The 26,803-nt window shown below is 51.4% G+C and overlaps 2 protein-coding genes across 2 annotated transcripts in view; one reads left to right on the top strand and one right to left on the bottom strand.

Moving 5' to 3' along the window:
* The window catches only part of PALD1 (phosphatase domain containing paladin 1), a 162,773-nt gene extending 153,438 nt beyond the window's left edge, over window positions 1–9,335 (bottom strand). Inside the window, exons 1-3 of the mRNA XM_033407553.2 lie at window positions 9,103–9,335; window positions 6,997–7,279; window positions 6,338–6,435 (exon numbers count right to left, since the gene is read on the bottom strand). The gene's annotated coding sequence lies outside the window, so the exon portion shown is untranslated. The remainder of the gene's footprint in view (window positions 1–6,337; window positions 6,436–6,996; window positions 7,280–9,102) is intronic.
* Window positions 9,336–18,000: 8,665 nt separating this feature from the next.
* On the top strand, window positions 18,001–26,038 carry NODAL (nodal growth differentiation factor). The gene is made up of 3 exons (XM_004280781.3): window positions 18,001–18,205; window positions 22,181–22,878; window positions 24,725–26,038. Exons 1-3 carry the CDS (start codon window positions 18,010–18,012, stop codon window positions 24,875–24,877), a joined length of 1,047 nt encoding a protein of 348 aa, XP_004280829.1. The 5' UTR covers window positions 18,001–18,009; the 3' UTR covers window positions 24,878–26,038.
* Window positions 26,039–26,803: the final 765 nt, after the last annotated feature.

Below are 26,803 nucleotides of genomic sequence, written 5' to 3'. Positions count from 1 at the left end.
CTTCTCCAGCTAAACAACCCCTGGGCTTTCAAAGCCCCGCGGGAGCTTCCAAGACCCGTGAGAACTTCCAAGGCCGGAAAAGGCCTTAACTGTTATTCCACCTCCAGGTCCCCCAGGGAGCTCTTTCCCAAGGGGGTCGAGAAGAGAATGAAACCCTTCTCTCTCACCACTCAGCACCTCCCACCCCCAGGGATCTGGTCTCCCGGCTCTGACTTCACACCTATCTGACATGTGACATTCAGAAACCTGCAGACAAGTCTCCTTCGGCAGCCTGCACGCACCTCCCAGCCTGTCGCCGCCCCCCTTCAAATCTCTAGCTGCTGCTGGCAGTGAAGCAGTGAAGCGGTTAAAAGTGCTCACTATTCTGTAGGGAGAGAGAGGGAGAGGCCAGGATGGGGCTGGGGCAGGCAGCCAGAGGCCGGTGGGAAGGAAATAAAGAGCCCGGAGCAGGGGATCAGGACAGCCCAGGACAGGGTCTTGGAGGGGAGCGGGCTAAGTCTCCCTGCTCAGGGGCCCCAGTTTCTGCCACAAATCCCTGCCTTCCTTCACTAGTTTGTTCCACATTCTCTTACTTCCTCTCACAGCTTCCCCCTGGTCACTCAGGGACAGCAACCTCCTACCCCCGCCTCCAAAAACCACTATTCAAAAAGTTAGTGTTTAATGGCTATGGCGTTTCATTTGGGGAAGATGACAAAGTCCTAGAGATGGATGGTGGCGATGGCTGCACAACAGTGTGAATGCACCTAATGCCACTGAACTGTATATTTAAAAGTGGTTAAAATGGTCAATTCTTTGTTATGTATATTTTACCACAATAATAAAAAAAAAAAAAACCGACCTAAATGGGAGGGAAATCCAAAAAGGAGGGGTTGTATGTATGTGCGTGGCTGATTCATTTTGCTGTGCAGTAGACACTAACACAACATTGTAAAGCAACTATACTCCAATAAAAATTAATTTTAAAAAACACCCCACAGAAGGGAGAAACTAATTGCCCCTCCCCCCGACACAAAAGACCTCACCAAGAAGTCCCAAGTGGCCAAAGTGCCAGCCCTGAGTAGGAAGACCACTGTCTGGGAGGTGGAGACCTCACACCAGCCCCATGGAGCGGTCCTGGGAGTCCCAAAGCCGCCTCTCCCCGCCAGCCTCCCCAGTGGCAGCCCTGGAGCAAAGGGCACCTACCTGCCAGGCCGGTGAAGGCCTGGAGACCCCCAGTCCCAACCCCAGGTCAGAGCTAGAAGGTACCGGAGGCACCGAGAGTCAGTGCCTGGCCCAAGGTCACAGAGCAAGTTAACCACAAGGCCCACTGAGCAGACCCAACCCTGAGCTGTCCTCAGAAGGGAAATGCAGGCCAGTTGGGGTCTGGCAGTTTAAAACAGAATACCTAGGCTATTTCTCCCAGCTGCTTCCCATCCTGCCTGGGGACCGGCTAAGGTGAGGAGCCTCTCAAGTTTCTCATTTCCCCGCAGGTTCTACCCTCAGCCTTTGCAGCCCTGGCACATGGAGCCTTCACTCCCCTGGGTGGCAGCATGTCATGGAGGGGTCAGGCTTTAGAATCAGACAGGCCTGCCTGAGTCCTGATTCCGTCTCTATAAATATGCTTCTTAGACTAGGCCCCCCCATCTGTAAAATGGGCACAATAATGCCTAATTGGTGGTATTCTTTGAGGATTAGCACAAATGATGTAATACCTGTGAAGGGCCTGAAATGTAGTAGGTGCTCAAAAAATTTCTTTTCTTTCCTCTTCCCTCCTAGGGACCCAGGGCCTTCTGCTTAGCACAAGTGGTGCAAAAATGGTCAGCAGCATGCCCCCTCACCCACTGATTGCCTGGGTAACCTGGGGGCAAGTCCATTCCCTTCTCTGGGCCTGTTTCTCCACCTGCAGAATGAAAGGGTAGAGCTTGCTGATCCTTCACTGGTGTATATAACATACCTAAAAGCGCATGTATGATATCTTTTCGGGCATGCTATCTACAAGAATGTTCCTAGCAGCATTATTCAGAATAGCCCAAAATATGTACACAACTGAAAGGTCCATCAAGAGAAGAATGGATGAACAACTGTGGTACAGGGGACTTCGCTGGTGGCGCAGTGGTTAAGAATCTGCCTGCCAATGCAGGGGACATGGGTTCAATCCCTGGTCCGGGAAGATCCCACATGCCGCGGAGCAACTAAGCCCGCGAGCCACAACTACTGAGTCCGCGCGCCACAACTACTGAAGTCCGCATGCCTAGAGCCCGTGCTCCGCAACAAGAGAAGCCACCACAATGAGAAGCCCGTGCACCGCAACCAGAGAAAGCCCGCGCACAGCAACGAAGACCCAATGCAGCCAAAAATAAATAAATAAAAATAAATAAATCTATTAAAAAATTATTACAAAAAAACAAAAACAAATTGTGGTGCAGTGTCTTAATGAAATACTTCCTAGCAACTAAAATGAATGAACTACCAATTCACCAACATCATGGACAAAAAGAGCTAGATCCAAATGAAAATTTAGTGTAAGATTCCATCATTTAGACAAACTCCTAGGACAGGTAAAACTAGCCTATGAGGATTGAGGGCAGAAGGGTAGTCACCTCTGGGTGAGGGGGGACATTGACTGGGAGAGGGCCTGAGGGAACCTTCTGGGGCACTGGGGATGTTCTATATTTTGATCTGGATATGTTACATAGACGAATACAGCTGTGAAAATTCATCAGATTATGACTTTAAAATCAGTGCACTTTATGCATTATTTTCATCATCCCCTTTGCCCACTAAGTTCCAGCCTAACTTCTTTCAGTTCCTCAAATTTGCCAGGTGTGGTCCCTCCTCGGGGTGTTTGCACTTGCTGATCCCTCTTCCTAAGATGCTCTTCCTCCAGATCTTCCTTCCTTCCACTTAGGTCTTTGCTTACCTGCCACCTCCTCGGAGAGGCCTTCCCTGCTGCCTCCACCTGAAGCAGTCCCTCATTCTCTCACTATTCCGTCACCCTAATTCTCTACACAGTACCCATCACTATCTGATACTTTTTTGTTCTGGCTGTTTGTTTGTTTATTTTCTTTCTCCCCCTACTAGGATGTCAGTTCCCTGAGAGCAGGAAGGTGTCTAGCTGGGTTCAAATCTTGGCTCCACCTAGAGCAATGGCTGGCACACAGTAGGTACTAAATAAATATTTGTGGGATGAGCAGGCCATTTCTAGAGAAGGTCAGATTATGTCTCAAAATTTTACTCTTCAAAGTGGTGAGAGGGAATTCATTTTTTGTCCTTTCATTCACCCCAAAAACAAACAAGACAAGCCTACGAGGTGCCAGGCCCAATCTGAACTCACCAGGGCTTCTGAGGGAACGCCCAGAGTAAGTGGCTGGCTCAGCCTCCCAGTTCCCAGGGTAGGGAGACTGGTGGGCTCTGGGTGTGGCCAAGGCTGCCCATGCCAGCTAAATGTCTGGGCAGCAGGAGGGCCTGTGCCTTGGCAGGAAATCACCCCTTCTAAAGAGACAGAGAGCTCAGCAAAAGCCAGCCACTGTCCCTGTCTGCAGGCCTGGTCACTTGCTGCCATGGCAACTGTCCTGCCAAGCCACTGGCACTGAATGCAGGAGACACAGTGCCAGGAAGGCAATTGGGCATCTGCTGGCCTCCCTTGTCCTGGCAAAGGAGGCACCTTGGCCTGCCTAAGCCCACAGCTGGGAGAGGTACGTGTTGTTCCTGCGTTTTTCCGTGTGTGTGTGTGTGTGTGTGTGTGTGTGTGTGTGTGTGCCATGCACAAGCACAGACAGTCTCTCCCACATCTGGAATGGGGATTCCCATAGGGGGTAAAGAATTGTTCAGTAGTAAAAGCTGTCATTCACTGAGTATTTACTACACCCAGGTACCATGCTAGATACTTGTGTATTTCCTCATTCTAGTCTCACAACAATCTTATGAGACAGGAACTATTCCCACTTTTACAGAGGAGGAAAATGAGGCACACAGTGGTTATGTAACTTGCCCAGAGTCTCACAACTAGTAAGCAGTAGAGTGAGGATTAGAACCCAAGCAATCAGGCACCAAAGCCTTAATGAGAAGGAGCAGAGCCTCTCCACGGGACTGAGTCATTTGTTTTTCCCACTGGTCATTCAGTTTTCTGAGCTCTGCACAGGCACCAAGGAAAAAGAAACAGGTGTGATCTGGCCTCCGGCTTCAAGTTGCCTCTAGTCCCCTGCAGGAGATGCCGGTACACATAACCACGATGCGGAGCCCCAAGTCTCAAAGAGTAGAGCGGAGTACAGAGGGCTCTGTGGGGCAGGAAGACGTGAGAGGGGAGCCTGACTCCTGCACCTGCTGCTTGGATCTCCAACTGGGGGCTGTGGGGTCGCAGTAGGAGCTGTCCTGGAATCAGAGGACCGATGAAGCTCTGCCCTGGGAGGCCACCTGCTGGACAGATGGCAGCAGGAGAGCCCGGGCAGCCGGACACTCCTCTCCTTCACAACAGGGGTTTCCCGGGTGCTCTCCGTGTGCCTAGCACATGCTCAGTGCAGGGGTGCAGAGCAACACAGACAGTAAACCCAACAGGCTTTGTGGCACTTACAGTCTGCTGGGGGTGGGGGGCAAACATGAACCAACAGCCCCCGAGCAAAGATGTAACCACAGCTGACAATACGTGCTCTGAGGGACTGTGAGGGGGTCCCCTTCCAACAGCGTGCTGGGGGAAGGTCTCTCCAAGGAGGTTATATGTAAGCAAAGACTTGAAGGCTAGTAGGTGTTTGCCAGGCAGAGTGGGAGAAAGGGCATTTGGGCAGAGGGGACGGCAAGGGCAAAGGCCCTGAGGTGGGAACAAGCTCACCAGATTCCAGGAACTGAAAGAAGGTGGAAGCCTGCTGCAGGTGGAGGGCAGTGAGGCATGAGGCACAGGGCCCGGGCTTCCGGAGCTTGCATTTGATCCCGAGGGAAGGGGAGCTCTGAGGGTTTCAACGAGGGAAGTGCTGCAACCCCACCCACGGCTGCCGCTCCTGGGAGGAATGGATTGTGGGGACCAGCCAGGAGGCCAGTGCAGAGCAAACGGTGGCTGGGACCAGGGTGATGACAGAGGAGATGGAGAGGGACAGATGGATTCTAGAGAATGATTTTAAAAGCAGGATCGGTGGGGCTAGTGTTGGATTGGATGTTGGAATGTCGGGGAGAGGAGGGAATCAGGGTGTCTGGCTTGAGTAGAGGTAGGGACTTGAGTGAAGTGGGAGCACTGCGTGAGGAGCACATGAAGAGCTCAGTCCTGGATGGGAAGGGAGCTGGAGAAGCCCATGAGGGAGCCCAAGGGAGATGCCCAGGTGGGTGGTGGATGTGGGTCCTGGACTCAGACATAGAGAAAGGCAGGGCACCATCTGCATCGGGTGGGGTTTAAGCCTTAGGAGGGCAAGACCCTCCAGAAGAAGGATGTAGAGGGGAGGGAGCCATCAGTGCCGAGTGGGTGGGGGGCACTAGAGAACGGGAAGGAGGCCAAGAGGACAGAGGACTGAGCAGGCGTGGCCAGGGGGTGGGGTGGGAGGGAACCTTAGTGGCATCAAAGTCAAGGGGTAGGAGAGTGTTTCAACTGTGTCAAAAGCTGCCTTGAGGTCAGGCAGGACTAAAGCAATTTGGCAACATGAGTGTCCCACAACCCAAGCCAGGGCAGTGCCCATGGTGGGTGGGGGGGAGACGCTCTCAGAGGTGAAGAGTGACCAGGAGGCAGGGAGTGTGGGAAGGCAGCACCATCGATGACAATTCGAGAAGATGAGCAGCTGGAAGGGGACTGGGGTGTGTGGCTGTAAAGACGGGCTGTCTTTACAGGGCGTGGTGGGAGTGCTCTGATGGGAACTGGTCCGGAGCATGGGGGGTGGGAGAGCACGGAGGACACAGGCAGGGCTGCAGGACCCCGCAGCTTTCCAGAGCCTCTTTCTTCTGCTGCCCTTCCACTTTCACCCTGGCTTCTGTAGTCACCCCTGTAACAACCACCCCTTTCTCTGATGAGGGAAACTGAGCCCCAGAGCGGGGCCCAAGGTTACACTAGGGCTCTGCCCAAGTGGCTCCCTAGGGGGGCGGGGAGCCGGGTGGTTGGCAGGCTGTTTGGAGTCATGGGAAGCCAAGAATGGTGCAGAGGTCATGTGGGCCCCGGACGGGTGTGCACGCCCTTCCCTCCCTGCCAGGCCTGCACTGCCCGGCTCCGGCAATCCCCCACCCTGGGCAGTGTGGCAGGGGACAGCAGACGAGGCCAGGTACCCAGGAAAGATCACATGTTATGGGGCCCGAGCCTCATACTGTTGGAACAGGGGGGTTGAAGGAAAGAACACAAAAATACAAATACAAATTAGAGCTGGGGACCTTGGAGGGGCATGAAACTTACCCTTCATTAGCCTCAAGGTAACGAACTCCACCTGTGGCTGCCCTCGCCTGAAGCAACTGACATCAGCTCTCAGCACCCACCGTGCAGAGTTGCGAGCACTAAATGAGATAACCGTGCAAAGGGTCGCGGGTGAGCTCTGACAAACTGTGACAGTCGCTATTGCGGACTGGGCTCCCCTAGGGGTAGGGGTGGGGGGCTCTGCCCTCTGTAAGTCCAGGGGCAGAAGCGCTGGGGAGCACAAAAAGGTGGTGGTCACCCACCCCACCTATCCCACCTGCACCCCAGAGCCAGCCTGGCACCAAGTCGGGGCTCTGCAGATGGCCCTGAGCCATAACATCCTCCTGAGGCCCCAGCTTACAGAGTAGGCCCAGGGTGGGGACAGGATAGGTGGGAGGGGAACACATCCAGCTGACCCAGATCCCTGACCGCTACGTCCAGGTCGGGTGCTCACTCCAGAGGGTCCCTCTTTCTCGGGGCTCCAGTCCGGGACCAAGTGGCAAGACCCCCAGGGCGGGGGAGCTGCCCGAGGTGCAGCACCAAGTCGTGGGCACAGCGACACATGGGCAAGACCTGCAGCGCTGACACCCACCGGGGCCTGGGGAGGAGACACCCTGCCGCCGCCGCGCTGGGGACCCACGACGGGGCTCCAGGCCACTCACCGCCGCCTCCAGTTTCCTCTGGCGCCTCAGCCAACTCTGTTCCTTCTGCGTGCTGGCGGCCGAGTCGCCCAGGTCGCCCTCCGAGCGCTTTCCCAAGAAGGCGGACGCAGCGGCCTGACGTGGCTGGTGGGACTGGGCACCGCCCTGCATACATCCCTTTAGGACTCCTTTCCACAAACAAGAGAGCAAAGCCAGAGGCAGGCATGCACGCTGAAGGGCACAGCTTCCATGAGTGTTCCTTTCCTTTGCCTCCGTCACCTCCCGCTGACAACAATCAACCTGCCTGGGGAAAGCAAGCTCTATAAGAAACGTACTTTTTCATCCCCCTTAATTAGCACCTATTGTACACATGGCACTGAGTGCAGGGGTGCAGAGGAGACTTCTGTCCCCTAAAAGCTCATAGTCTAAGAGGAGGTGGGTAATAGGGGGCATGATATAAGGGTCCTGAGAGAGGGCTGATTGGACTGCAGAAATCTCAGCTGGCTTCCTGGAGGAGGTGGTCTCTTAAAATAAGCAACATTTATTCTTAGATAGTGGTGAAGGGTGCTTATTGTCCTGGAAAGATGTTCAGGTTACATGAAAGAAGCAGTTTACAGAACAGTTCACACAGTGTGATTGTTCTAAGTAAAAGATGCAAATGCACATAAATGCCCCGGGGGAAGGGGGATAGGAAGGACATACTCCAAAATGCTAACCACGGTTACATATGGATTGCAGAATTAGAGGGGATTTTTCTTTTCCTCTATGTACAGTTATGCAGTAAATTTTCTACAGTGAATATACATTAATTCTGTACACAGAAAAGCACAATACAAGGAACTAAGTGGAAAAATTTTGTTAACATTTCATCAACTGGTTGGGATGAACAGAGGAGGAAGAAGCTGCAAAGCCCACATGTGCAGGACCTGAATGCTAGGAAACACCTCCACTCACTGGTCTCAGATCTCCACCAAGTCCAGGATAGCCAAGTTGGGGACAGAGCTGGGGACAATCCCAGATGCAGAAACTGAGTCTCAATGAGGCCATGTGGCTTGGCCAAGGTCACATGCTGGTCTGGGTTGAGCTGAGAGGAGGCCCTAAATGTCCTCGCCCCCTTCCCTCCCGCATGCCAATCTAACTGGTACTAATTCAGACCAATACCCTCTCCTCCTCCCCACCCTGCTCTTTGCGAATTTTCTTGACTGGACTCCCCAGCAGGGCAGCACCCTCTTACCAGTGGGGGAGGAACACGGTTCTTAGGGGTGTAGTCCACAGGGAGGATGGAAAAGGGGAGCTGAGGGCTGGGGTGGGAGTGGGGAGGGCAAGAATGAAGAGAGCCAGGAGTAGGCTGGGAAGGGGGCTGGGCCGGGGTCTCCGGGGGAGGGAAGCCAGTGTGGCCAAGACTGGAGCTGAGGAAGCACAGCCTCCTGCAAGCCTCAAAACCCTGATCCTCTGGCTCTGAAACAGCAGAGGAGATAGTCAGAATGATTAGGGTCGAAACAGACTTGGACTCCAATCCAGCTTAGCTGTTTAGCACCAGCTTGACCCTGGGCAAGTGTTTAAGCAATCCAGCCCTCAGTTTTCTCATCGGTAAAACGGGAATCATTGTACCTATAGAATACGTGTGAAAGGAGCTCCTTAGAGCTGTGCATAAGGCATGTGTCCAAAGCGCTCAGCACTATGCCCGGCACAAAGGTAACAGCTGGCTTTCAACATGTTTTTCCATCTATGAAATGGACACAGGTTTGGCTCAGCCCTCCCCTCACCCCCAATTCCCAGGTGTCTGGAGGTTCTGCCAGTAGCCATAGAATGAAAGGCTCTGAGGGTGAATGGTGGGTGAGAATGGATTCAAACTGCTTCCACTGAGTTATCTGCTTCATGAAAACTCTTCCTGCCCCACTGGGTCTCTGGTTAATCATATTAGCTCTCCAGGGCTTCCCTGCATACCCAGCCAGGTATGTGCATCTCCCTTCAAGCTGCCTTTGAAGTCTGGGGTTCTTTGATGTGAATGGGGGATGCACCAGCCTGGGATCCCTCTAGCCCTGAGGTCAATGACTAACAGGGCACAGGGCTTGCGCCGGGGTGGGGGTGGGAGAGTTGGAAATACAAGTCCCCCGAGTGACTTACCCCACGTGTAGGCTTTGGAGTCAGACTGCCTGGCCCCAAATCCCAGCCCTGCTATCAATTAACTGCATGACCTTCGGCAAGTTGCCCAGCCTCTCCGAGCCTCAGACTCCTCAGCTGTAGAAAGAAGCCAGCAGAAGCATCTACCTTGTGTGTCTGTGGAAAGACAGAAGAGAGGGAAGAAAAGAGAAAGAGATGATGCTGTGTTTTCCATCTTACCTGACAAGGCTGTCTAGAAGGGCAGGGATTCCTGGGTCCCATTCCAGGCCTACTGAGCCCATAGACCTATGAGACTTTGGTGTCCTTAAAGTTTAGTGCATTCTTAAGCTGTAGTAGAAGTACAGAAGAATATACTATTTATTAGAATATACTTAATATTTAGTCGAATATACTTAATATTCTATTAAATATAGTTCTATTTCAGAAGTATAAATGCTACAAACTTACAAAGAACACAAAGTTTATCTAAATTTCTTTTGTTAAATGGTAAGAAATTTGGGAAAATAAAAAAAATAAAAAATATAAATAATAAATAAATTTCTTTTGTTTATTTAGTTATATGAATTTTTGACAGTAATTCTTATATTTTAAAAGTTTATTGTATTTATGTTCATTTTTACAGCTTTAGTAAAGTATAACTGACACACAACAGCTGCAAATAAAGTGTGCATTTTGGTAAGCTTTGACACATGTATACAACTGCCACTACAATCAAGATAATGAACATAGGGCTTCCCTGGTGGCGCAGTGGTTGAGAGTCCGCCTGCCGATGCAGGGGACGCGGGTTCGTGCCCCGGTCCGGGAGGATCCCATATGCCGCGGAGCGGCTGGGCCCGTGAGCCATGGCCACTGAGCCTGCGTGTCTGGAGCCTGTGCTCCGCAATGGGAGAGGCCACAACAGCAAAAAAAAAAAAAAAAAAAAAGATAATGAACATATTTATCACCCCCCAAATTCTCCTGCTGAATCCTCCCTCTCCCCTCTCCTCCCAGACAACCACTGATCCACATTCTGCAGCTGATCTGCTTGTCTGCAAACATTAGTTTGCATTTTCTAGAATTTTATATGATTGGAATCATAGAGTATATACTGTCTTTTGTCTGCTTGTTTATCTCAGCATCATTATTTAAGATTCATCCTTGTTATATTTATCAATAGTGCATTCCTTTTTATTGTCAGGTAGTACTCCAATGTACAGATATATGCCATTATTTGTTTATACAATCATCCACTGTTTTGAATTTTGCATAATGAAATTTTAATTTTAATGTTTTTTAAAAATAGCAAATGTTTACTAAAACAAAAAATTTTAATTAAAAATGTATTATTAAAAATTCACAAAACTAGGGACTTCCCTGGTGGCACAGTGGTTAAGAATCCACCTGCCAATGCAGGGGACACGGGTTCGAGCCCTTGTCCAGAAAGATCCCACATGTCATGGAGCAAATAAGCCCATGTGCCACAACTACTGAGCCTGCACTCTAGAGCCCATGAGCCACAACTACTGAAGCCTATGTGCCTAGAGCCCATGCTCCACAACAAAAGAAGCCACCGCAGTGAGAAGATTGCACACCGCAATGAAGAGTAGCCCCTGCTGGCCGCAACTAGAGAAAGACAGCGCACAGCAATGAAATCCCAACGCAGCCAAAAATTAATTAATTAATTATTTAAAATTCACAAAACTAAATAGGTGTAAAAGGAATTTAAAAAATTAAACTATCAAAGGATGGTTTTTGTAAGTTTCTATCATTTATATTTTTCAGGCTATTAGAGCTTAAAAGAGCACTAAAAATAGTACACTATGACTTTTGGGACTCCCTTTACTTTTAATAAGGGCCCCAGGGGATTATTGTGGTCAAGCACTTTGGGGAGACACTGAGCTAATAGTGCACATAAACCTCTTAGCATAGTCAGTGCCTGGTCCACTGTAAGCGCTCCCCAAGCACTCCTTACCCCCACAGGAAGCACTCCCCTAAGGGTTTGTTCTTAGTAGTGATTCTTTTCCTTGCCCTCCACACACACACACACACACACACAGCACGCATGCGTGCACGCATGTACACAGGCACAGAGCTTTCTCCCAGTCCCAGACTCAGCTGGGTCATCAAACTCCCCCTCAACTCCAGGACCAGTGACTCTCTGTGGAAGGGAAATGGGGGGGGGCGGTGTGGGAAGGCGAAGGCAGGGGTGGCAGGCTGCGCTGCGGGAATCTCTGAGAAGCTTCTGGGTGGGAAGAGAGGGACCCTCCTGGTGGTCTCTCTGTTTGTTTCCCAGGGCAGGCTGAGCCTTCACCTCCTGACCCTGTGGGAAGCACAAGTCGAGCCTCGGCTCCACCCAGGAGGGGCTGGGACGAGAGTCTGGCCATGGGAGCTGGAGGGAGCAAGAGATTTAGAGTCAGACAGGCCTGGCCCTTACCAGTTCTACCGTCTCGGGCCAGTCGCTCTCTGGGAGGGAGAGACCAGCCCTGCTCAGGTCCCTCAGCTCCTGCAAGGATCAGGGGAGAGGATGGAGGCGAGAGGGCAGCATGAGCGATGCACGCAGAAGGTGCAGTAACGTGAATCTTGTTCACGAGGAGCCACAAGGGCCAGGAAGGCATTTCCTTGCTGGTGTCGAGACATCCGCAAGCCAAAGCAGGTGTCCTGAGCGCTTACTGGCACCTACTATGGATCCCACATGTGCGCAGGAGAGTGAAGAACTTGAAACCGGAGGAAGCTGGTGACCTGCGGGGCTCATACCCTTTTGGTGGCCACTGGAGGAGAAGGGACTCCCCTATCCCCGCCTTCTTACCTCTGTGTCCCCCAGTCCAGGGACTGGGTTACATGTATTCCTTCAACATATATGTACTGAGTCCTAGAATTGAGAACTGTGCTAAGCAATGGGGGTTCAGTGGTGAACTGAACAGACAGGAGTCTGGTTGACAGCCCAGTGCTGGGGAAGGGGAACAGACAAAAAATAAACAAACAGTACCAAAGTAAACAACTTAATTTCCAACCAGGGAAGTGCTGTGGAGGAAATGAACAGGGTGACCTGATGGAGGGCAGGAGGTCCATTTAGGCAGGGGAAAGGCCCCTCCTGTAAGGGAGGTAATAAACGACCATGTGGGGACATGGCAATATCCAGTCTGGCTTCCAGAGTCAGAATGACTGAGTATCCATCGCAGCCTTACCGTTTGCAAGCATTCCATCCTGGACAAGGGGCTTAACTCCACAGAGCCTCAGTTTTCACACCTGTAAAATGGAAGTAAATATCCAGTCTGCTTCATGGGAGTGATAGGAAGGGTAACTTAGATAATTCAAGCACATTATGGTAAGTACTTATTAATAACTGACTTTTTAAATTTTATTTTTATTTATTTATTTTTAACTGGGTTGGGTCTGCGCACAGGCTTTCTTTAGTTGAGGTGAGTGGGGCCTACTCTTCGTTGTGGTACACGGGCTTCTCACTGCAGTGGCTTCTCTGCACGGCCTCTAGGCGCACGGGCTTCAGTAGTTGTGGCACGTGGGCTCAGTAGTTGTGGCTCGTGGGCTTAGTTGCTTCACGGCATGTGGGATCTTCCCAGACCAGGGCTGGAACCTGTGTCCCCTGAATTGGCAGGCAGATTCTTAACCACTGCATCACCAAGGAAGCCCAATAAGTGACTTGAACTATTTATTTATTTAGGCTGTGCTGGGTCTTAGTTGCAGCACATGGGATCTTCTTTTTAGTTGTGGCATGAGGACTCTTAGCTGTGGCATGCATGCGGGATTTAGTTCTCTGACCAGGGATCGATCCCGGGTCCCCCGCATCAGGAGCGCAGAGTCTTACCCACTGGACCACCAGGGAACTCCCATGGTAAGTTCTTATTAAATAATAGATTATTTCTATTTCATCCAGCCTGGGCCAGGTACCCACAATCCATGGGTTAGTTGGAGAAGGACAACGGGGTGGGCTAATCTCGAGCCTGCACTTCCAAACTGATTCTGGAGTGTCTTACTCTCATCCAATATACAGCAAGTGTCTCAAACTCATTTGTCTTTAGGGCCAGGCACATGGGTGCAGTAAGTTAAGGAGTGGTGGGGACTGTGCCTCTCCTTAGAGAACAGACCCTGCCTAAAGGAAGCAGATCCTATTCAGCTTAAGGGAATGCTCGCTTTGTTAAAATGAGGGCCTAGCCCTTTCCATTTCTTAAATGATGAAAACAAACTATTTTCTGCAAAATCTTATGAACTTTCAGTATTGGTGATTTAAATAAAAACCTTTCAGAACGCTGTTGGGAGCAGACAAAGCACTGTGGATCAGTCAAGGTGGTCTGCAGGCAGATTTTCAAGCTCTACCTACCAAGGCCAGGCCCTTTGCTGAACACTGCGGAATACAGAGCCAGCCAGCAGCAGGCTCCTGGTGGAAAACTCCTAGGGGCTCCAGGGACCAGAGCCTGAAGGGGGAAGGAGACCACGTGGAAGAGGAGACCCTTGAGCTGGATTCTGTGGGATAAATAGGTGTATTTTGTGTGAATGAAGAGGAGGTAAAAATCATTCTGGGCAGAGCCAGAACAGCTCTGAACTTTGCAGCAGGTGGGTGTTTCCATGGGGCCAGAGTGCATTTGGGGTACAAGGGGATTGTAGTGGAAGGCTGAGGTCTCTATCTCCAGATCACAGAGAGGGCCACGTGTGCCCAGTAGAGGCACCTAGATGGGCCCTCCAAGACCAGCAGTGAGGGGTACAGGAAGGGCACCAAGTACTGGAGGTGGAAGCCAGAAGCCTGTGCTTAGTCCCGCCTCTGCCATTTGCGGGACTGCATCAAGCTGAGGATCACAGCAAGCAATGGTCAGCTAGGAAGCGGGGGCTGGGGCTTCGGAGACAGGAGTCATCCGCACTTCCAGGGAGCTCGCAGTCTGACGGCAGTTACTCATGAGGGCTGGGACAACTGCTCCTCGGCACTCTGCTTAGAAGAGGACTCTGCCAAATTGCTAGGGAGCTAGTGACAGGTTTGTAGAGGAAGCGGCAGTGTTTAAGCTGTGTCTTGATAGGTGAGGAGGAGTTTACCAGGGAGATTAAGAGGAAACAGCAGGAGGCTGCATGGAGAAGCGGCATGTGAAAGGCAGAGTGTGCTGGGAACCTGTTCAGGAATATGGACCTCATTCAATCACCTGACAAATCCTTACTGAGTTCCTGTGTGCCAGGAGCTGTGCCAGGCATGGGAGGAGCGTGATAAAGCAGACACCCTCCACCTTCAAAATAATGATGCTATTTAATTCCTCTGTTCCTCAGTTTCCCCATCTCTAAAATGCCTTTCATACCTTACAGAGATCCAGGGAGGGATGAACAGGATTACATAGGCTTCTATAGGCTAACATATATGCGAAGACAGCCAGTGTCACACTGGCATATAGGAAATGCTCATTAAATATGTGCGGAACTGAAATGCCTTCCTGCCCTGACTTCCTGAGAATCTAGCACTTGCCGGTAACCTGCCTTAGACTCCTAGATAAGCAGGTTTGTTCGATGAATGAATAAACAAATGACCAAGCACTACTTTACACACATTTACTGCTTACAGCATTCTTGTCAAGTAGATACTATTCTTTTTTTTTTTTTTTTGCGGTACGCGGGCCTCTCACTGTTGTGGCCTCTCCCGTTGCAGAGCACAGGCTCCGGACGTGCAGGCTCAGCGGCCATGGCTCACGGGTCCAGCCGCTCCACGCCATGTGGGATCTTCCCGGACCGGGGCACGAACCCTTGTCCCCTGCATCGGCAGGCTGACTCTCAACCACTGCGCCACCAGGGAAGCCCGATACTATTCTTTATCTCCATTTTACAGCTGAGGGAGCAAATGCTTCAAGATGGTAAGTGATCTAATATGCCCAGGTATCGACAGAGTCTGCCTTCCGGCAGCCTGACCTCAGAGCTCCAGCACTTAACCCTGCATATCGTTGCTCACGTGGAGGACGGGTCCAGATCGGCTCAATGGAAAGCATCCGAGAACTTCGAGGGACTTTGCTCCCCACTCTCCAGCCAGCTGGGTTGGCCCTGAAAGGTTATCTTCCAGGTCAGGTAATCCGACGGTCAGTCTGTCTGGGGCAGGGGAAGCGAGAAGGTGTCATTCCCCTCCTGGGAAGAGGCACTTCTGGTCCTTCTTGCAGGAAACAGATCCTGTATGAACAAGTACCTTTTAAAAATGAGAAGAATGACTGTTAGCCTCTGTCCTGAAGAGTGCCGCAGCTGGAGAAAGTTCAGTGATGAATGGGCTTTGACAGAGTCCCTCTTGCTGGTCAGAGAGCAGGTCCCCACAGGGCTTTGGGCCAATACACATCAGAAATGAGTTGTGTCTGCTGCTCCCGGACCCTGGGAAAAGCAAGACTTTGAGAGTTGTTTTTTTTTTTTTAAGTCTTAGGACAAGGCCCATGTGATCCTCTCATCTATGGGGAAGCCACAAGGCTATAGGCATGGGTTTGGGTAACAAGCAGTATCCTTCACATACTGGCTGTTTTCACTTGTAAATGTGTGGCCTTGAGCAAGTTACCAGGTTCCCTCTGAGCCTCTGTTTTCTCATCCCCGAAGTGGGGATGATAATAAAATCAATGCAGTGATTACCAGAATGCCTACTGCATTAGGTGCTCAATAAGCGTTAGCTACTGTTACTATGTCATTTTAATTGAAATATTTACTGAGCTCTTACTATATGCCACATAGTACGAGGGACACAGAATGAATAAAGCTTAGTTTCAAGAAGCTTCTGGTCCAGCACGGAAAGGAGATCATCTGTTTTGTTCCTTCCCCAATCCTGGTGGATAAGACTACTATGTTCTGAATGCCCCTGTTTAAACAGGGACCCCCTGGATTCTAGGACATGTAGGTTTGGGGGAAGGCTGACCCCTATACCTCTGTCTGACCACAATCTCTCATTGTTTTTTACTTATATATTCATAACCTGTGTGAGGGCACCTTCTGCCTCTGGGGAGGGGTCTGATGCAGAGGGCTGGGACTGACAAGCCCCAGGCTGCAAGCCCCCAGGCTAGGGAAGTTGAATGACAACCACGGAGCACCCATAATAATCTGTATGCTTAAGGCTTTACAAAAACAGCAGGTTTTAAGCGCTTGCAAGCATTTTAGCATTTGTTTTATTTAATCTTCATGGAAGGAAGTATCTCCAGTCCTGGTTTACAGATGAGGAAACTGAACGCAGAGAGGTGGGTTCCAAACTGCAACTAGACCCTAGCTCACCCAGGTTCTCAAAGTTGTCTGATAAGAATCACAGGGGTACTGGTTAAATATGTAGATTACCAAGGTCTCTCTCCAAATTCGAATGCTAAAGGCCTGGATTGGGACTCAGGAATCAGTAGTTTAACATACACCCCAGGTGATACTTATCTTCAGGCAAGTCCAGACACAGTGCCATTCATTGATTAATTTACTCAGCTAAGATACTTTGGGTCCCAACCATGATATGTACTGGAGGGAGAGCACGATGAACAAGACAGTCCCCAGCTTTAGAAGGAACTAACAGTCGTCTGGCTGAGCATATTGTCCCGGTCCCGTGGTCAGCACAGGTCTACAACCCACATCTCTCCTAGGCAAGGCCCCTTCCTGCTGGCTGGGCCGGCTTCCACCTGGACACGGGTTTGGAGCTCCTAGCTGAGCCTGCTGGGCCTCCTTCCACTAACACCTGCTCAGGGCTGAGCGTGTGGTTCTCTGGAGCTGGAGGCATCCTGTGGAAGAAGCCTAGGTGTGCGGGGCACGTAGTGTTTCGGTAAATGCTGGTCAGCTGCTAATGTGCATGTCAGGGCTAGGAAAGGACCAGGGGGCGAGGGCGGGGGCATAAAGAGCCCTCCAGTGTTGCAGAAAATAGCTGGGGCCTGAACAAGGGGCAGAGATTTACATTTCTTTAAAGGTAATTTCAGCTTCAACCTGACTTTGCACCTGAAGAGAGCCCAGACAAGGACCACTGTGTGTAGGTGAGGAAAGCAGGGCCCAGAGAGAGGAAAGTGAGAGGTCCTGAGCTGAAACCCAGGTCTCCAGGGTAACTGCCAGGGGAGGCAGGGACTGCAGGACATGGATGACACAGGCAACACCTTTTTCCTGAAACCCCTGGGGTGATGTGAACCTGTGAAGGAAGACCCTGACACCACCACAGGCGCTCCACTCACCCCATCAGCTATGCCCTCGGCTCCAGCTTCTGAGCACTTTCTTTTCCGGTGGAGAAGTCTGTCATTCATCCTGGTCACTCCTGTCCTCTGTTTTCTCCAGGAGAGAGCTTGAATATTTGAAGCAGGTCCCCACGGACCTTTGTCTGGCACTCATCTTTTTTGTTCCAGCAATTCCCAGTACCCAGCATTTTTTCAGAGGCTAGCTCTCCAGACAGGCCCTGCCGTATAAGGCAGGGGTTGCTCCCAGAGGCCATCTGTACAGTGTCCTGGAAGGCTGCACGGTGCCAGGCTGGGCTGAAGCCTCCCAGGCCAGTGTGGAGCTGCACCCTGCCCGAGAGCCTCCAGGAGACACAGCTTTCATTCTCTATCTGTTCCTGGTTGAGCCAGACATCTATTTGGAACCTGGAGGAAGAGGAAAGGGCAGGGACCCCAGGTGGGGGAGAGTAAGGAAGCCATCCTGCTGACCTGGGAGTTTGCCTGCGACAAGCCAGCTGTGTCTTGGAAAAAAAGCCTGGAGTAGCAGAGTGCCAGGGTGTCCAGACTGGGCAAACTAGACGGTCCCTGGACCTAACAGCTCCTCTAGTTTTTCAGGTCTCCTCCCTACCAGGCTCAGGTCTCACTCGCCCCCAGCAGGTGGTCCCTCTGGGGGCCACCCCCGGTGACGGGGGCTGGGCTGGGGGGTGTTATCCGACCTGAAAGCTTCCCCTAGGGAGGAAGGGCAGGGGCGGGGCGCCCGCGAAGGCCCAGGATATAAGGGACGGAGGCTGGCCTTGGGCCCCGCCACCCCACCATGCACGCCCACAGCCTGCTGTTGTTCCTCCTGCAAGTCTGGTGGGCTCTCCTCCAGGCGGGCGCCACGATGGTAGCCCCGGTGCCCCTTCGAACGTGGGGGCAGCCCTCGTCGCCGTCCCCTCTTGCTTATATGCTGAGCCTGTACCGCGAGCCGCTGCTCCGGGCGGACATCATACGTAGCCTGCAGGCGCAAGGTAGGCTGCCCCGCCCCGCCCCGCCCCGCCCCGCTCGGCTGGACCCCCGGCGCGCCTTGGGCGCTCCCGCGCGGGACTCCAGGAGAGGGCTGGAGGGGCAGGGGCTGCGGCACCATGCCGGAGACGTGCCACTGAAAACGTATCCGCACGCTTGAAGGGCACGTTCAGGGGCTGGGGCTGACGGTGTCTCGGCGTCTGCCTTGGCTCGGGAGACAGGGTTGGTGGCACCCGGGGTGTGTCCCGGACTGAGAGCTCTGCGTTCCGGTCTTGTTTAGGGTGGGTAAAGCGCGGGACTATAGGGTGGAAGACTGATTGTGCCACTGCTTATCTGTGCCGTCTTAAACTACTGTAATCTCCGGGCGCCTCGGTTTGCACATCTGTAGCATAGGGATAATAGTGCCTCCCTTATTGGACTGGCGAGGGCTACGGACAACGCACATAGAACGCTTAGCACAAAACCAGGCATGGTAATGTATGGTCGTTATTATTGCTACAATTATTTTGTCTTGTCAAAAAAAATTTTTTTTTCCTTTTCGCGAGTGAGGGTGAAGGCGTTCCGGGGTCTGGCGTTGGGAGTGTCTCTGGCTGAGACTGAGGTTCGAAATAGGGTGTCAAGCATGTAACATCAGGGATTAGGTTTCAGAAATTATGGATTAGAGATGAAATGCCCCGAAGTCGAGAACTGCGGCAGGCTTGGGTCATCCAGCCCTGGCTGGGTAGGTGTCAGTGTCCCGGACGACACCGGGCTCGGGGCCTAGATTTGGAGCGGGCGAGGTCACTCCCATGGTGACCTTGAGAGTATCAGCCGCGAGGATGGGGCAGCGTGCGTTCTGGGCACTGGGCGCAGGCAGATGTTGAGAAGAGGGAGCCCTTCCCGCGGGGCTCCTCTACTCCGGGCAATCCACATCCCAGCGCCCGGGGTGGCCCCTGCCTGCCTGCACCTCTCTCTGCCTGCTGGGGCCAGACGGCCCTCCCCGGAGTTCGGGCGAAATCCACATCCGATAATCTGATTTGACGGCCACCCGCCGGCCCCTTGTGATCTGGGGGTGGGGGCTCCTAGCTCCCTGGCCAGCCGCGTCTGGGGTCAGACGGCCAGTGACCGTCTCCAGAAGGGTCATATGGGGACTAGTCAGACTAGGGACACACGGGGGGCGGAGCAATTTGAAAATTACTGGAGTGCTCTGCCCTGCCAGAAAGTTGGGGTTGGGGGGTAGGTGGATGAGCAAAGAGTGGGAGGTGCACTTTTCCAATTCACTGCCTCCTTCCAGAGAGTTCTGGAAGGTTTGTGGTGATTTGACAGTCTGGGAAACTGGGTCTGGTCCCTCAAACCCTGCTTCCCAATTCCCCATGTGTCCCTGGCACATCAGCTGACTTTTCTAGTCTCCTCCCCGTTTGTAAAAATTAAGTGCCCGTCTTTCTTTCTACCTCATTTGTGTGAGTGTGGTACCTTTCCATCTCAGGTTTATTTGTAAGCTGCACAGGATAAGGAGAAATGGGTGTTGGCATCTAACCAAATCAGGTGTGCATCCGCGTCTTGTGTCTTTCACTGTTTAACCATCTTCACCTTGGACCTTAGTTTCTTCATCTGCAAAACGGTGATAAAGGTGGGAAGGATTTAAGGAGACAAGGCTTATAAAACACTTGGCATGAGGGAAGCAGTTAATGGTAATCACCCTCATAATTTATAATAATGTAGGGTGGGAACTCGGTGTCATACTCACCCTCTTTTTCTACAGAGTCCGTGACTCTAACTCAACACCCTGTTTGAGGGGAAAGGAACCCAAGATCATGAGCCCTTCCTTCTTTAGAATTGGAAGTGGGTCGAGATTTCACTGGGGCCCGTGTGGCCAAGTCTGCATTCAGTCTGTGGATGGGTTTCAGGGTGTCCATGAACCCCTTTCTTATAACCACCCCCAAATCACATTTATTGTGTTAGTAGGAAATGCAGTTTTTCTGGGGAGAGCATTCTTGGCTTTTATCAGGCATTGGTGACCCTCAAAGATTAGACCTCCCCATTATTCTAAGATGAACCAGAGCCAGATCTAAGAAAACCTTTTAGCACTGTGTCCTGGGGAGCCCTTGGCTGCAGGTAGGCTAGTGGGGTCTCAGACTCTTCCAGCAGGAAGGAGTATCCTCCTCCCTGCCCCTGCATCCACACTGCCATCCCAGCAGCACATGACTTTGTTCCCCTGTCCAGGTCCCTCACTGCCTGGACATCTGCATTTCTAACTTGGACTTGGGTAATAAGGAGGCAGTTGATGATGGCCGTTTATTGCACTTTGGTGGTTGTGCTGGGCAAAGCACTTTACACACATTATCTCAGTAAATCTCAACACCCCTGTGAGGTGGATACTGTTACCATCTCCCTTTTAACCAGAGGGAAACTGAGGCCCAGAGAAAGCTGGCTGCCCAGTGTGGCAGCAAGTGGCAGAACTTGATCCATCACCAGAGACACCGGGTCCCTCCTCTTAAACACTGAGCTGGAATGCCTTTAAAAAGCCATTTGTGGATACTTGAGATAGTGTGTTTTAAGTCCTGGTGTAGGCGGAGCTGTAGCAGAGCTGCTACATGTCACGGGGGGGGGGGGGGGGGGTGCTGCGAAGGGCAGTGGGTGGTGTCAGCCTCCTCCCCACACCTCTGGGGAGTTGCTAGTCAGGGGCCGGTTATTGCCTCCTGCAGGTGCTAATGAGAAGGGAAGTGGAAATTAAGTGAAAAAGAACATCTAGGGATGGGCTGGGAGAAGCTTCAGGATGCTGAAGCTGGGAATTACCCCCTTCTAATGCAGGCTGGACTTCCCAGAGAAATCCACTATCTGACCAAAGATGTTCTATGAGACAAAGAACCAAAAAAACAAAACGCTTGTGTGGTCTGCCCAGAGTGGACCTAAGTCAGAGATCACTACCTTCGCGACTGATTCACCAAAGGGTTACTGTTTTTATTTCTAATGAATAACCTCTGCCTTTTATTTAGCAATAGACCTTGAAACATCTTCATTTCCCTGGGTCCTCATGACAATGCAGGGAAGGGTAGGGCATTACTATTCCCACTGCAAAGATGAAACTGGGCTTGAAAAAAGTTAAAGATCACTTTTAGCTGACCTGAAAAATCCACCAATATGTGCTATTCCCAGACATCAGACCACATTAGTCCAGAACTAAAATGAATGGAATGTGCTTCCCCATTCCTTTTCATTCAGGATGGGTTTAATTGTCTTGGGTGTGTGCTTGCTGTGTCTGCCCTGGTGTGTGGATGACCTGGAGTGGGAAAGGGTGAGCGCCCTGCAGGTAGGTAGGAGAGACTACTGGGTGGAAAAGTGCAAGGTCAGCGCACAGTCAAGCTTAGGATGTCTTTAGAAACCTATTTGTAAGGTTGCCAAGAACTCTTGAAGTGTCTGCCTCTGTCTTTAGGAATTGGTGGGGGAAAGGGTGACCAGTCTTTGGCTTCCGTTGCCTATGCCTCCCTGGGAGCTCCAACCCTTATGATCGGTGAATCGACCTCATTGTGCTGTAAAACAGGCCACCCTTTCCAATGAGAAGACAAAGCCTGGCAAACGGGCCACAGGGTGGGTGGAAGTCCAGGATTTCTGTCAGAAAGCTCAGGGCTTGTCCTTAGATTGCATGTGTGAGGGGAGAAGGAGACGAACTCATCCAATTTTTACCAGTTGTTCTCTGGAGTGTCTTGAGGGGGAGCAGCAGAACAGTGATTTGGAGGTTGGGCTTTGCAGTTGGGCTTATTCTTGGCTTTGCCACCTTCCAAGAATGACACCTGACGCAGGTAATTTAACTTCTCTGAGCCTCAATTTTCCTCATCTCTAAAATGGTGAGGTGTGGGTTCAATAACATGCCCAGCTCATAGGGTTAGGGTGACGATTCATATAAGGTAAGGGCTCAGTCATGAGCTATGGTGGTTGTTACACCAACTGAGGCTGCAGGAGGCCCCCACTCACCTGCTTCCTTCTGCTTTTTTCTCACCCAGATGTGGAGGTGGATGGGCAGAACTGGACCTTTGTTTTTGACTTCTCCTTCCTGGGCCAAGAAGAGGATCTGGCATGGGCCGAGCTCCGGCTGCAGCTGTCCAGCCCTGTGGCCCTTACTCCTGATGTCCCACTCTCAATTGAGATTTTCCACCAGCCAAAGCTGAATGAGGATAAGGACCCACCCAACTGCCCAGAACGTCTTCGAATGGACCTGTTCACTGTCACTCTGTCCCAGGTTACCTTTTCCTCGGGCAGCATGGTCCTAGAGGTGACCAGGCCACTCTCCAAGTGGCTGAAGCACCCTGGGGAGCTGAGGGAGCAGATGTCCAGCTTGGCTGGAGAGTGCTGGCGGCGGCCCCCCACATCACCTGTCACCAATGTGCTCCTCATGCTCTATTCCAACCTCTCCCCGGAGCGGAAGCGGCTGGGTGGCTCCACCCTATTGTGGGAAGCTGAGAGCTCCTGGCGGGTCCAGGAGGGACAGCTCTCCCGGGAGAGGGCCAGGAGGCACCGTCGATATCACTTGCAGGACAGAAACCAACTGTGTCGGAAGGTCAAGTTCCAGGTGGACTTCAACCTGATCGGATGGGGCTCCTGGATCATCTACCCCAAGCAGTACAATGCCTATCGCTGTGAGGGCGAGTGTCCTAACCCCGTGGGGGAAGAGTTCCATCCAACCAACCACGCATACATCCAGGTGTGATGCCAAGGCCTGGGGAGGGGAGGTGGTAAGCTGTGGGGGAGAATTGTCCTTACTACCAGATCAGGACACTGGCTTTGCTGTTACGTTAGTGTGTTCATTCATGCACAGTTATTCGAGCACCTACAATGTGCCTGGTTCTGTGACAGGTGTTAAGGATATAGAGATGACCAATGATAACACCCTCAGAGAGCCTACATGGAGTCATGCCTTGTCAGGTGACCCTGAACACACTGCTTTCCTGGCACTTTTTCCTTCTGTCATAAAATTAGGGGTGGAAAATAAATAAATAAATAAAATAAATAAAAAAAAATTTGGGGTGGAGTGTGTAGACTGGAGGGTCTCAGTTCCTCCCACTGCCCTGACATTCTAGGAAAGGAAGTTCAGAATTTGGAGTTTGGGAATAGATAGGCCTGGGTTTGAATCCTACTCATTAGCTATGTGATATTGATCAAGTTGCTTACTCTCTCTGAGCCTCAGTCTCCTCATCTGTAAAACGGGGATAGCAATGCCTTACTTCTAGGGTTACATGAGATGATATGCATACCACATGTGTAGTATCAATAGTTAGCAGGTAACAGGTATAATGTTGTCTTACCATTACTAGAAGTCTGTAACTCATTAATGCAACGGGGGCCGCGTTTATGAGGCCAAGGTAGAGATATTACTGTTCCAGCCACTGTACTTCTGCTGCCTAAAAACAGGAGTTGGACACCCATTTTGCAGAAGTAATAAAAGCCAGAGGCTACCACCAGGTGCCACTAATCAGCCTATGGTCTAGAAGGTGGTGGAGGGAGAGGAATGGAAGGAAAATGAGGTGGAGAAAGCCGAGAAGAGAGCTTATATATGGTGGTCCTGACCTGCTCTCAAAGGTCACACGGGATCAAAGTGTTTTTATTTTCACTCTATGAGGCCTAGACTGAGAATCTCTTGGACCTGTAGTACATCCTCCATGCCAAGCTTCAGGCAGGGTCCAGAGGCTCTGGGGAGAATGTGAGCTGAGCTCGTGAGAGGGAGGCAGTGGTGGGGGCTGGTATCCTAGAGGACCTGTCCTGGGCACAGGCCCTCCTGAGTCTCTCCCAGGCCCCACTTCTGTCCACCAGCCTACCTGCAGCACGATCAGAGGGAACCAGAGACCCAGATAGTCCCAGTCACCAAATCTAACACTGACCCGAAAAGCCACCACTGGACCACAGGGACAGGGCCCAGTTCCAGAATGCCAAGGGCTTGTTACCTTTTCTCCCGTTGACTCTGTTTGCCCTTCTCTGGGAAACAAAGCAAATCCCACAAGAATTTCCGCATGACTCTCTTCTTCATATTTCTGGAACTAAACCAGGAGTTTCTTGGAAGATTTTTAAAGTTGGTATTCACTCTAGACTAGAACAATAGGAGAACATATGTTACCTACTGCTCTACCCAGATACAGCTTTTAGAATCTTCTGTTTAAAGGCTGTTTAAAAAAATTTATTTTAGGGCTTCCCTGGTGGCGTAGTGGTTGAGAGTCCGCCTGCCGATGCAGGGGACACGGGTTCGTGCCCCGGTCCGGGAAGATCCCACATGCCGCGGAGCGGTTGGGCCCGTGAGCCATGGCCGCTGAGCCTGCGCGTCCGGAGCCTGTGCTCCGCAACGGGAGAGGCCGCAGCGGTGAGAGGCCCGCGTACCTTTAGATATTAGAGTTGATGATGTATTGGCATTCTGATTCCTTTATGAAAAGAATTTTCTATTTTTGCCCCCAGAAACTGATTTTAACTCTCTGTAACTTTTTCACCCTTTACCCAGAAATGACACCATTCTGACCTCACCACTGGGATGTGAATTGACACCCCTGTCCTCCCTTTCACAGAGTCTGCTGAAACGGTACCAACCCCACCGAGTCCCTTCCACCTGCTGTGCCCCAGTGAAGACCAAGCCCTTGAGTATGCTGTACGTGGACAATGGCCGAGTCCTTCTAGACCATCATAAAGACATGATTGTGGAAGAATGTGGGTGCCTGTGAGGAGCTCCTGCAGGTGTGTTGGATTTGCCTGTACCCTGGAAGGTTGGGAAGCTCCTAGAAGACAAGATAACCATCTAATCCAATGAGGAGAAACAAAGAGGGGGGAAAGTCCCTCTGTCCACCAGACCTAAGGAGGAAGGGCTGCCACCCTGTCCTTGAAGGCTCTGTGGGGTCTGGTTGAGCACAGAGGAGAGGGAGGAGGAAGCCTGTGAAGCAGGCTTGCTGGGTTTTCTCTTTGCTGAACAGACAGTAGCACGTGAAAGCACTAGTCCAAGAGTCCTTTAGCTGACTTTTTTCAACCCATGATCCCCCGGAAATTGTATGCAAGAGCTGGAGCATATGTGCATTTATTTTTGAGGTGGGACAAGGTTGTATTTAACTTTTGTGTATTCTCAAAAGTGGCCTTTGACATACACTCACTCACCCACACCCTTGCCGCCTGAAGATTAAGTATCACTATGTAAAATTTAAAAAGTCCATTGGCTTTGGTTGCCTCAGGCTGGGTCAGGGAGCCCCCGCAGAGTGGATCTCTGCTAATGAGTTGTACATACAATAAAGCCATTGTATAGTTCTCCCAGGCCAGCTGGTGCCTTTGAAGGGCGAGGCAGGAACTCGTCCAAGAGAACTGGCCACGTTGGACTACAGAAGCTGGAGCCCTGGGGCGTCCCCAAGTCAGTCTGCTTTGGCGGGCACAATCCACCCAAGTCTAAAGCTCTCTCGACAGTTCACCTCAGTCTGTCAATGCGTGCTATTAATGAGGCCCCTGGGCTTCCTATCCCTAGCGGTGAAGACACTGCCCTGGGTGGCAGACTTGCGTTATGGTCGCAGCTCAGCCACTGAGAAGCTGTGTGACCTCCGGTGAGTAATTCACTGCTCAACCTCATCTTGTGAAATTAAAGCAGGCGGATCCTAGTGCCTTTCTGTGATTCTTCTTTTCTCTCGCCAGCTGGCCTCATTGAGCACTGCCAAAACAGGGGCTGTACTTTTTTTGTTTGGCAAGGCGAGGGGACCATTTTATTGGGAATGTCAGTCCACGGTAAACTTACCCTGCTTTCCTAAGAAGCCCATAGACTAATGCTCCAACCTTAGGAAAAATGATTCCAATCTATGGGAATACTTGTTTAGAGGGGACTCAAACTTGACTTGGTTGAGTCAAGGTAGTAATCCTGGCCCAGGAAGGGGTTGGCTAGGCTAGAGCCAGGCCTGGGCCTGAGAAACCTCAATGCCCCGATTCAGCAACAAAACTGATCCAGTTGCTCATTCCCTGGAGCGGAAATAACCTGCCCTCCCCACAATTCAGAATCGCAATAGGATTCTGCATTTGACTCTACTTAGAAAACAGTAGAGCTGGGGAGGCCTTGTGAGGTCAATTTTTGTACCATCCTCTTTCCTAAATGAGACCCCAGTGAGGCCTAGCGGCCTGATGCTACAGCTAGGAGTGGCAGGGCCAAGAGCTGAGCTCTGGTCTCTGGAGCCCCAGGGGCACCATCCTTCATACCATCTAGGGGTCTTTGCGCTCTTAGCTTTGGGTCAAGGCCTTAGCCTTTGGAACCAGACATTTGAAACCTCACTTCCACTACCAAACTTAAGTTCTTGGGAGTAAAAATCCTATCCCAGGGCTTTAGAGCATCCTCTGTACTAAATGGGTGCCCAACTGTTCTTCTATGGCTGGGGCCAGGAAAGCGAAAGGTCAAGCTATTTGTGGCTATAGCTTGTGGGAGTGTTTACAGTTAGCAGCTCTACCAACTCACAGAACAAACCCCACTGATGACAGGACACCACCTCATATCAAGCAGAAGACGCAGGCACAAAGGAGTGAAAGGACGTTTTGCTGACCCCTGCTAAAAGCTCACTGTGCAGTGTGTCAGCGGCAGGGGCCTTCTGCTGCCTGGCCAGAGGTATTTGGCGCTGAGCCTACAACACAGC

Source organism: Orcinus orca, chromosome 14 (genome assembly GCF_937001465.1).
Source record: "Orcinus orca chromosome 14, mOrcOrc1.1, whole genome shotgun sequence".
NCBI lineage: Eukaryota > Metazoa > Chordata > Mammalia > Artiodactyla > Delphinidae > Orcinus > Orcinus orca.
The sequence above is the reverse complement of the archived record's forward strand: the minus strand, read 5'-3'. Positions and strand labels throughout refer to the sequence as shown.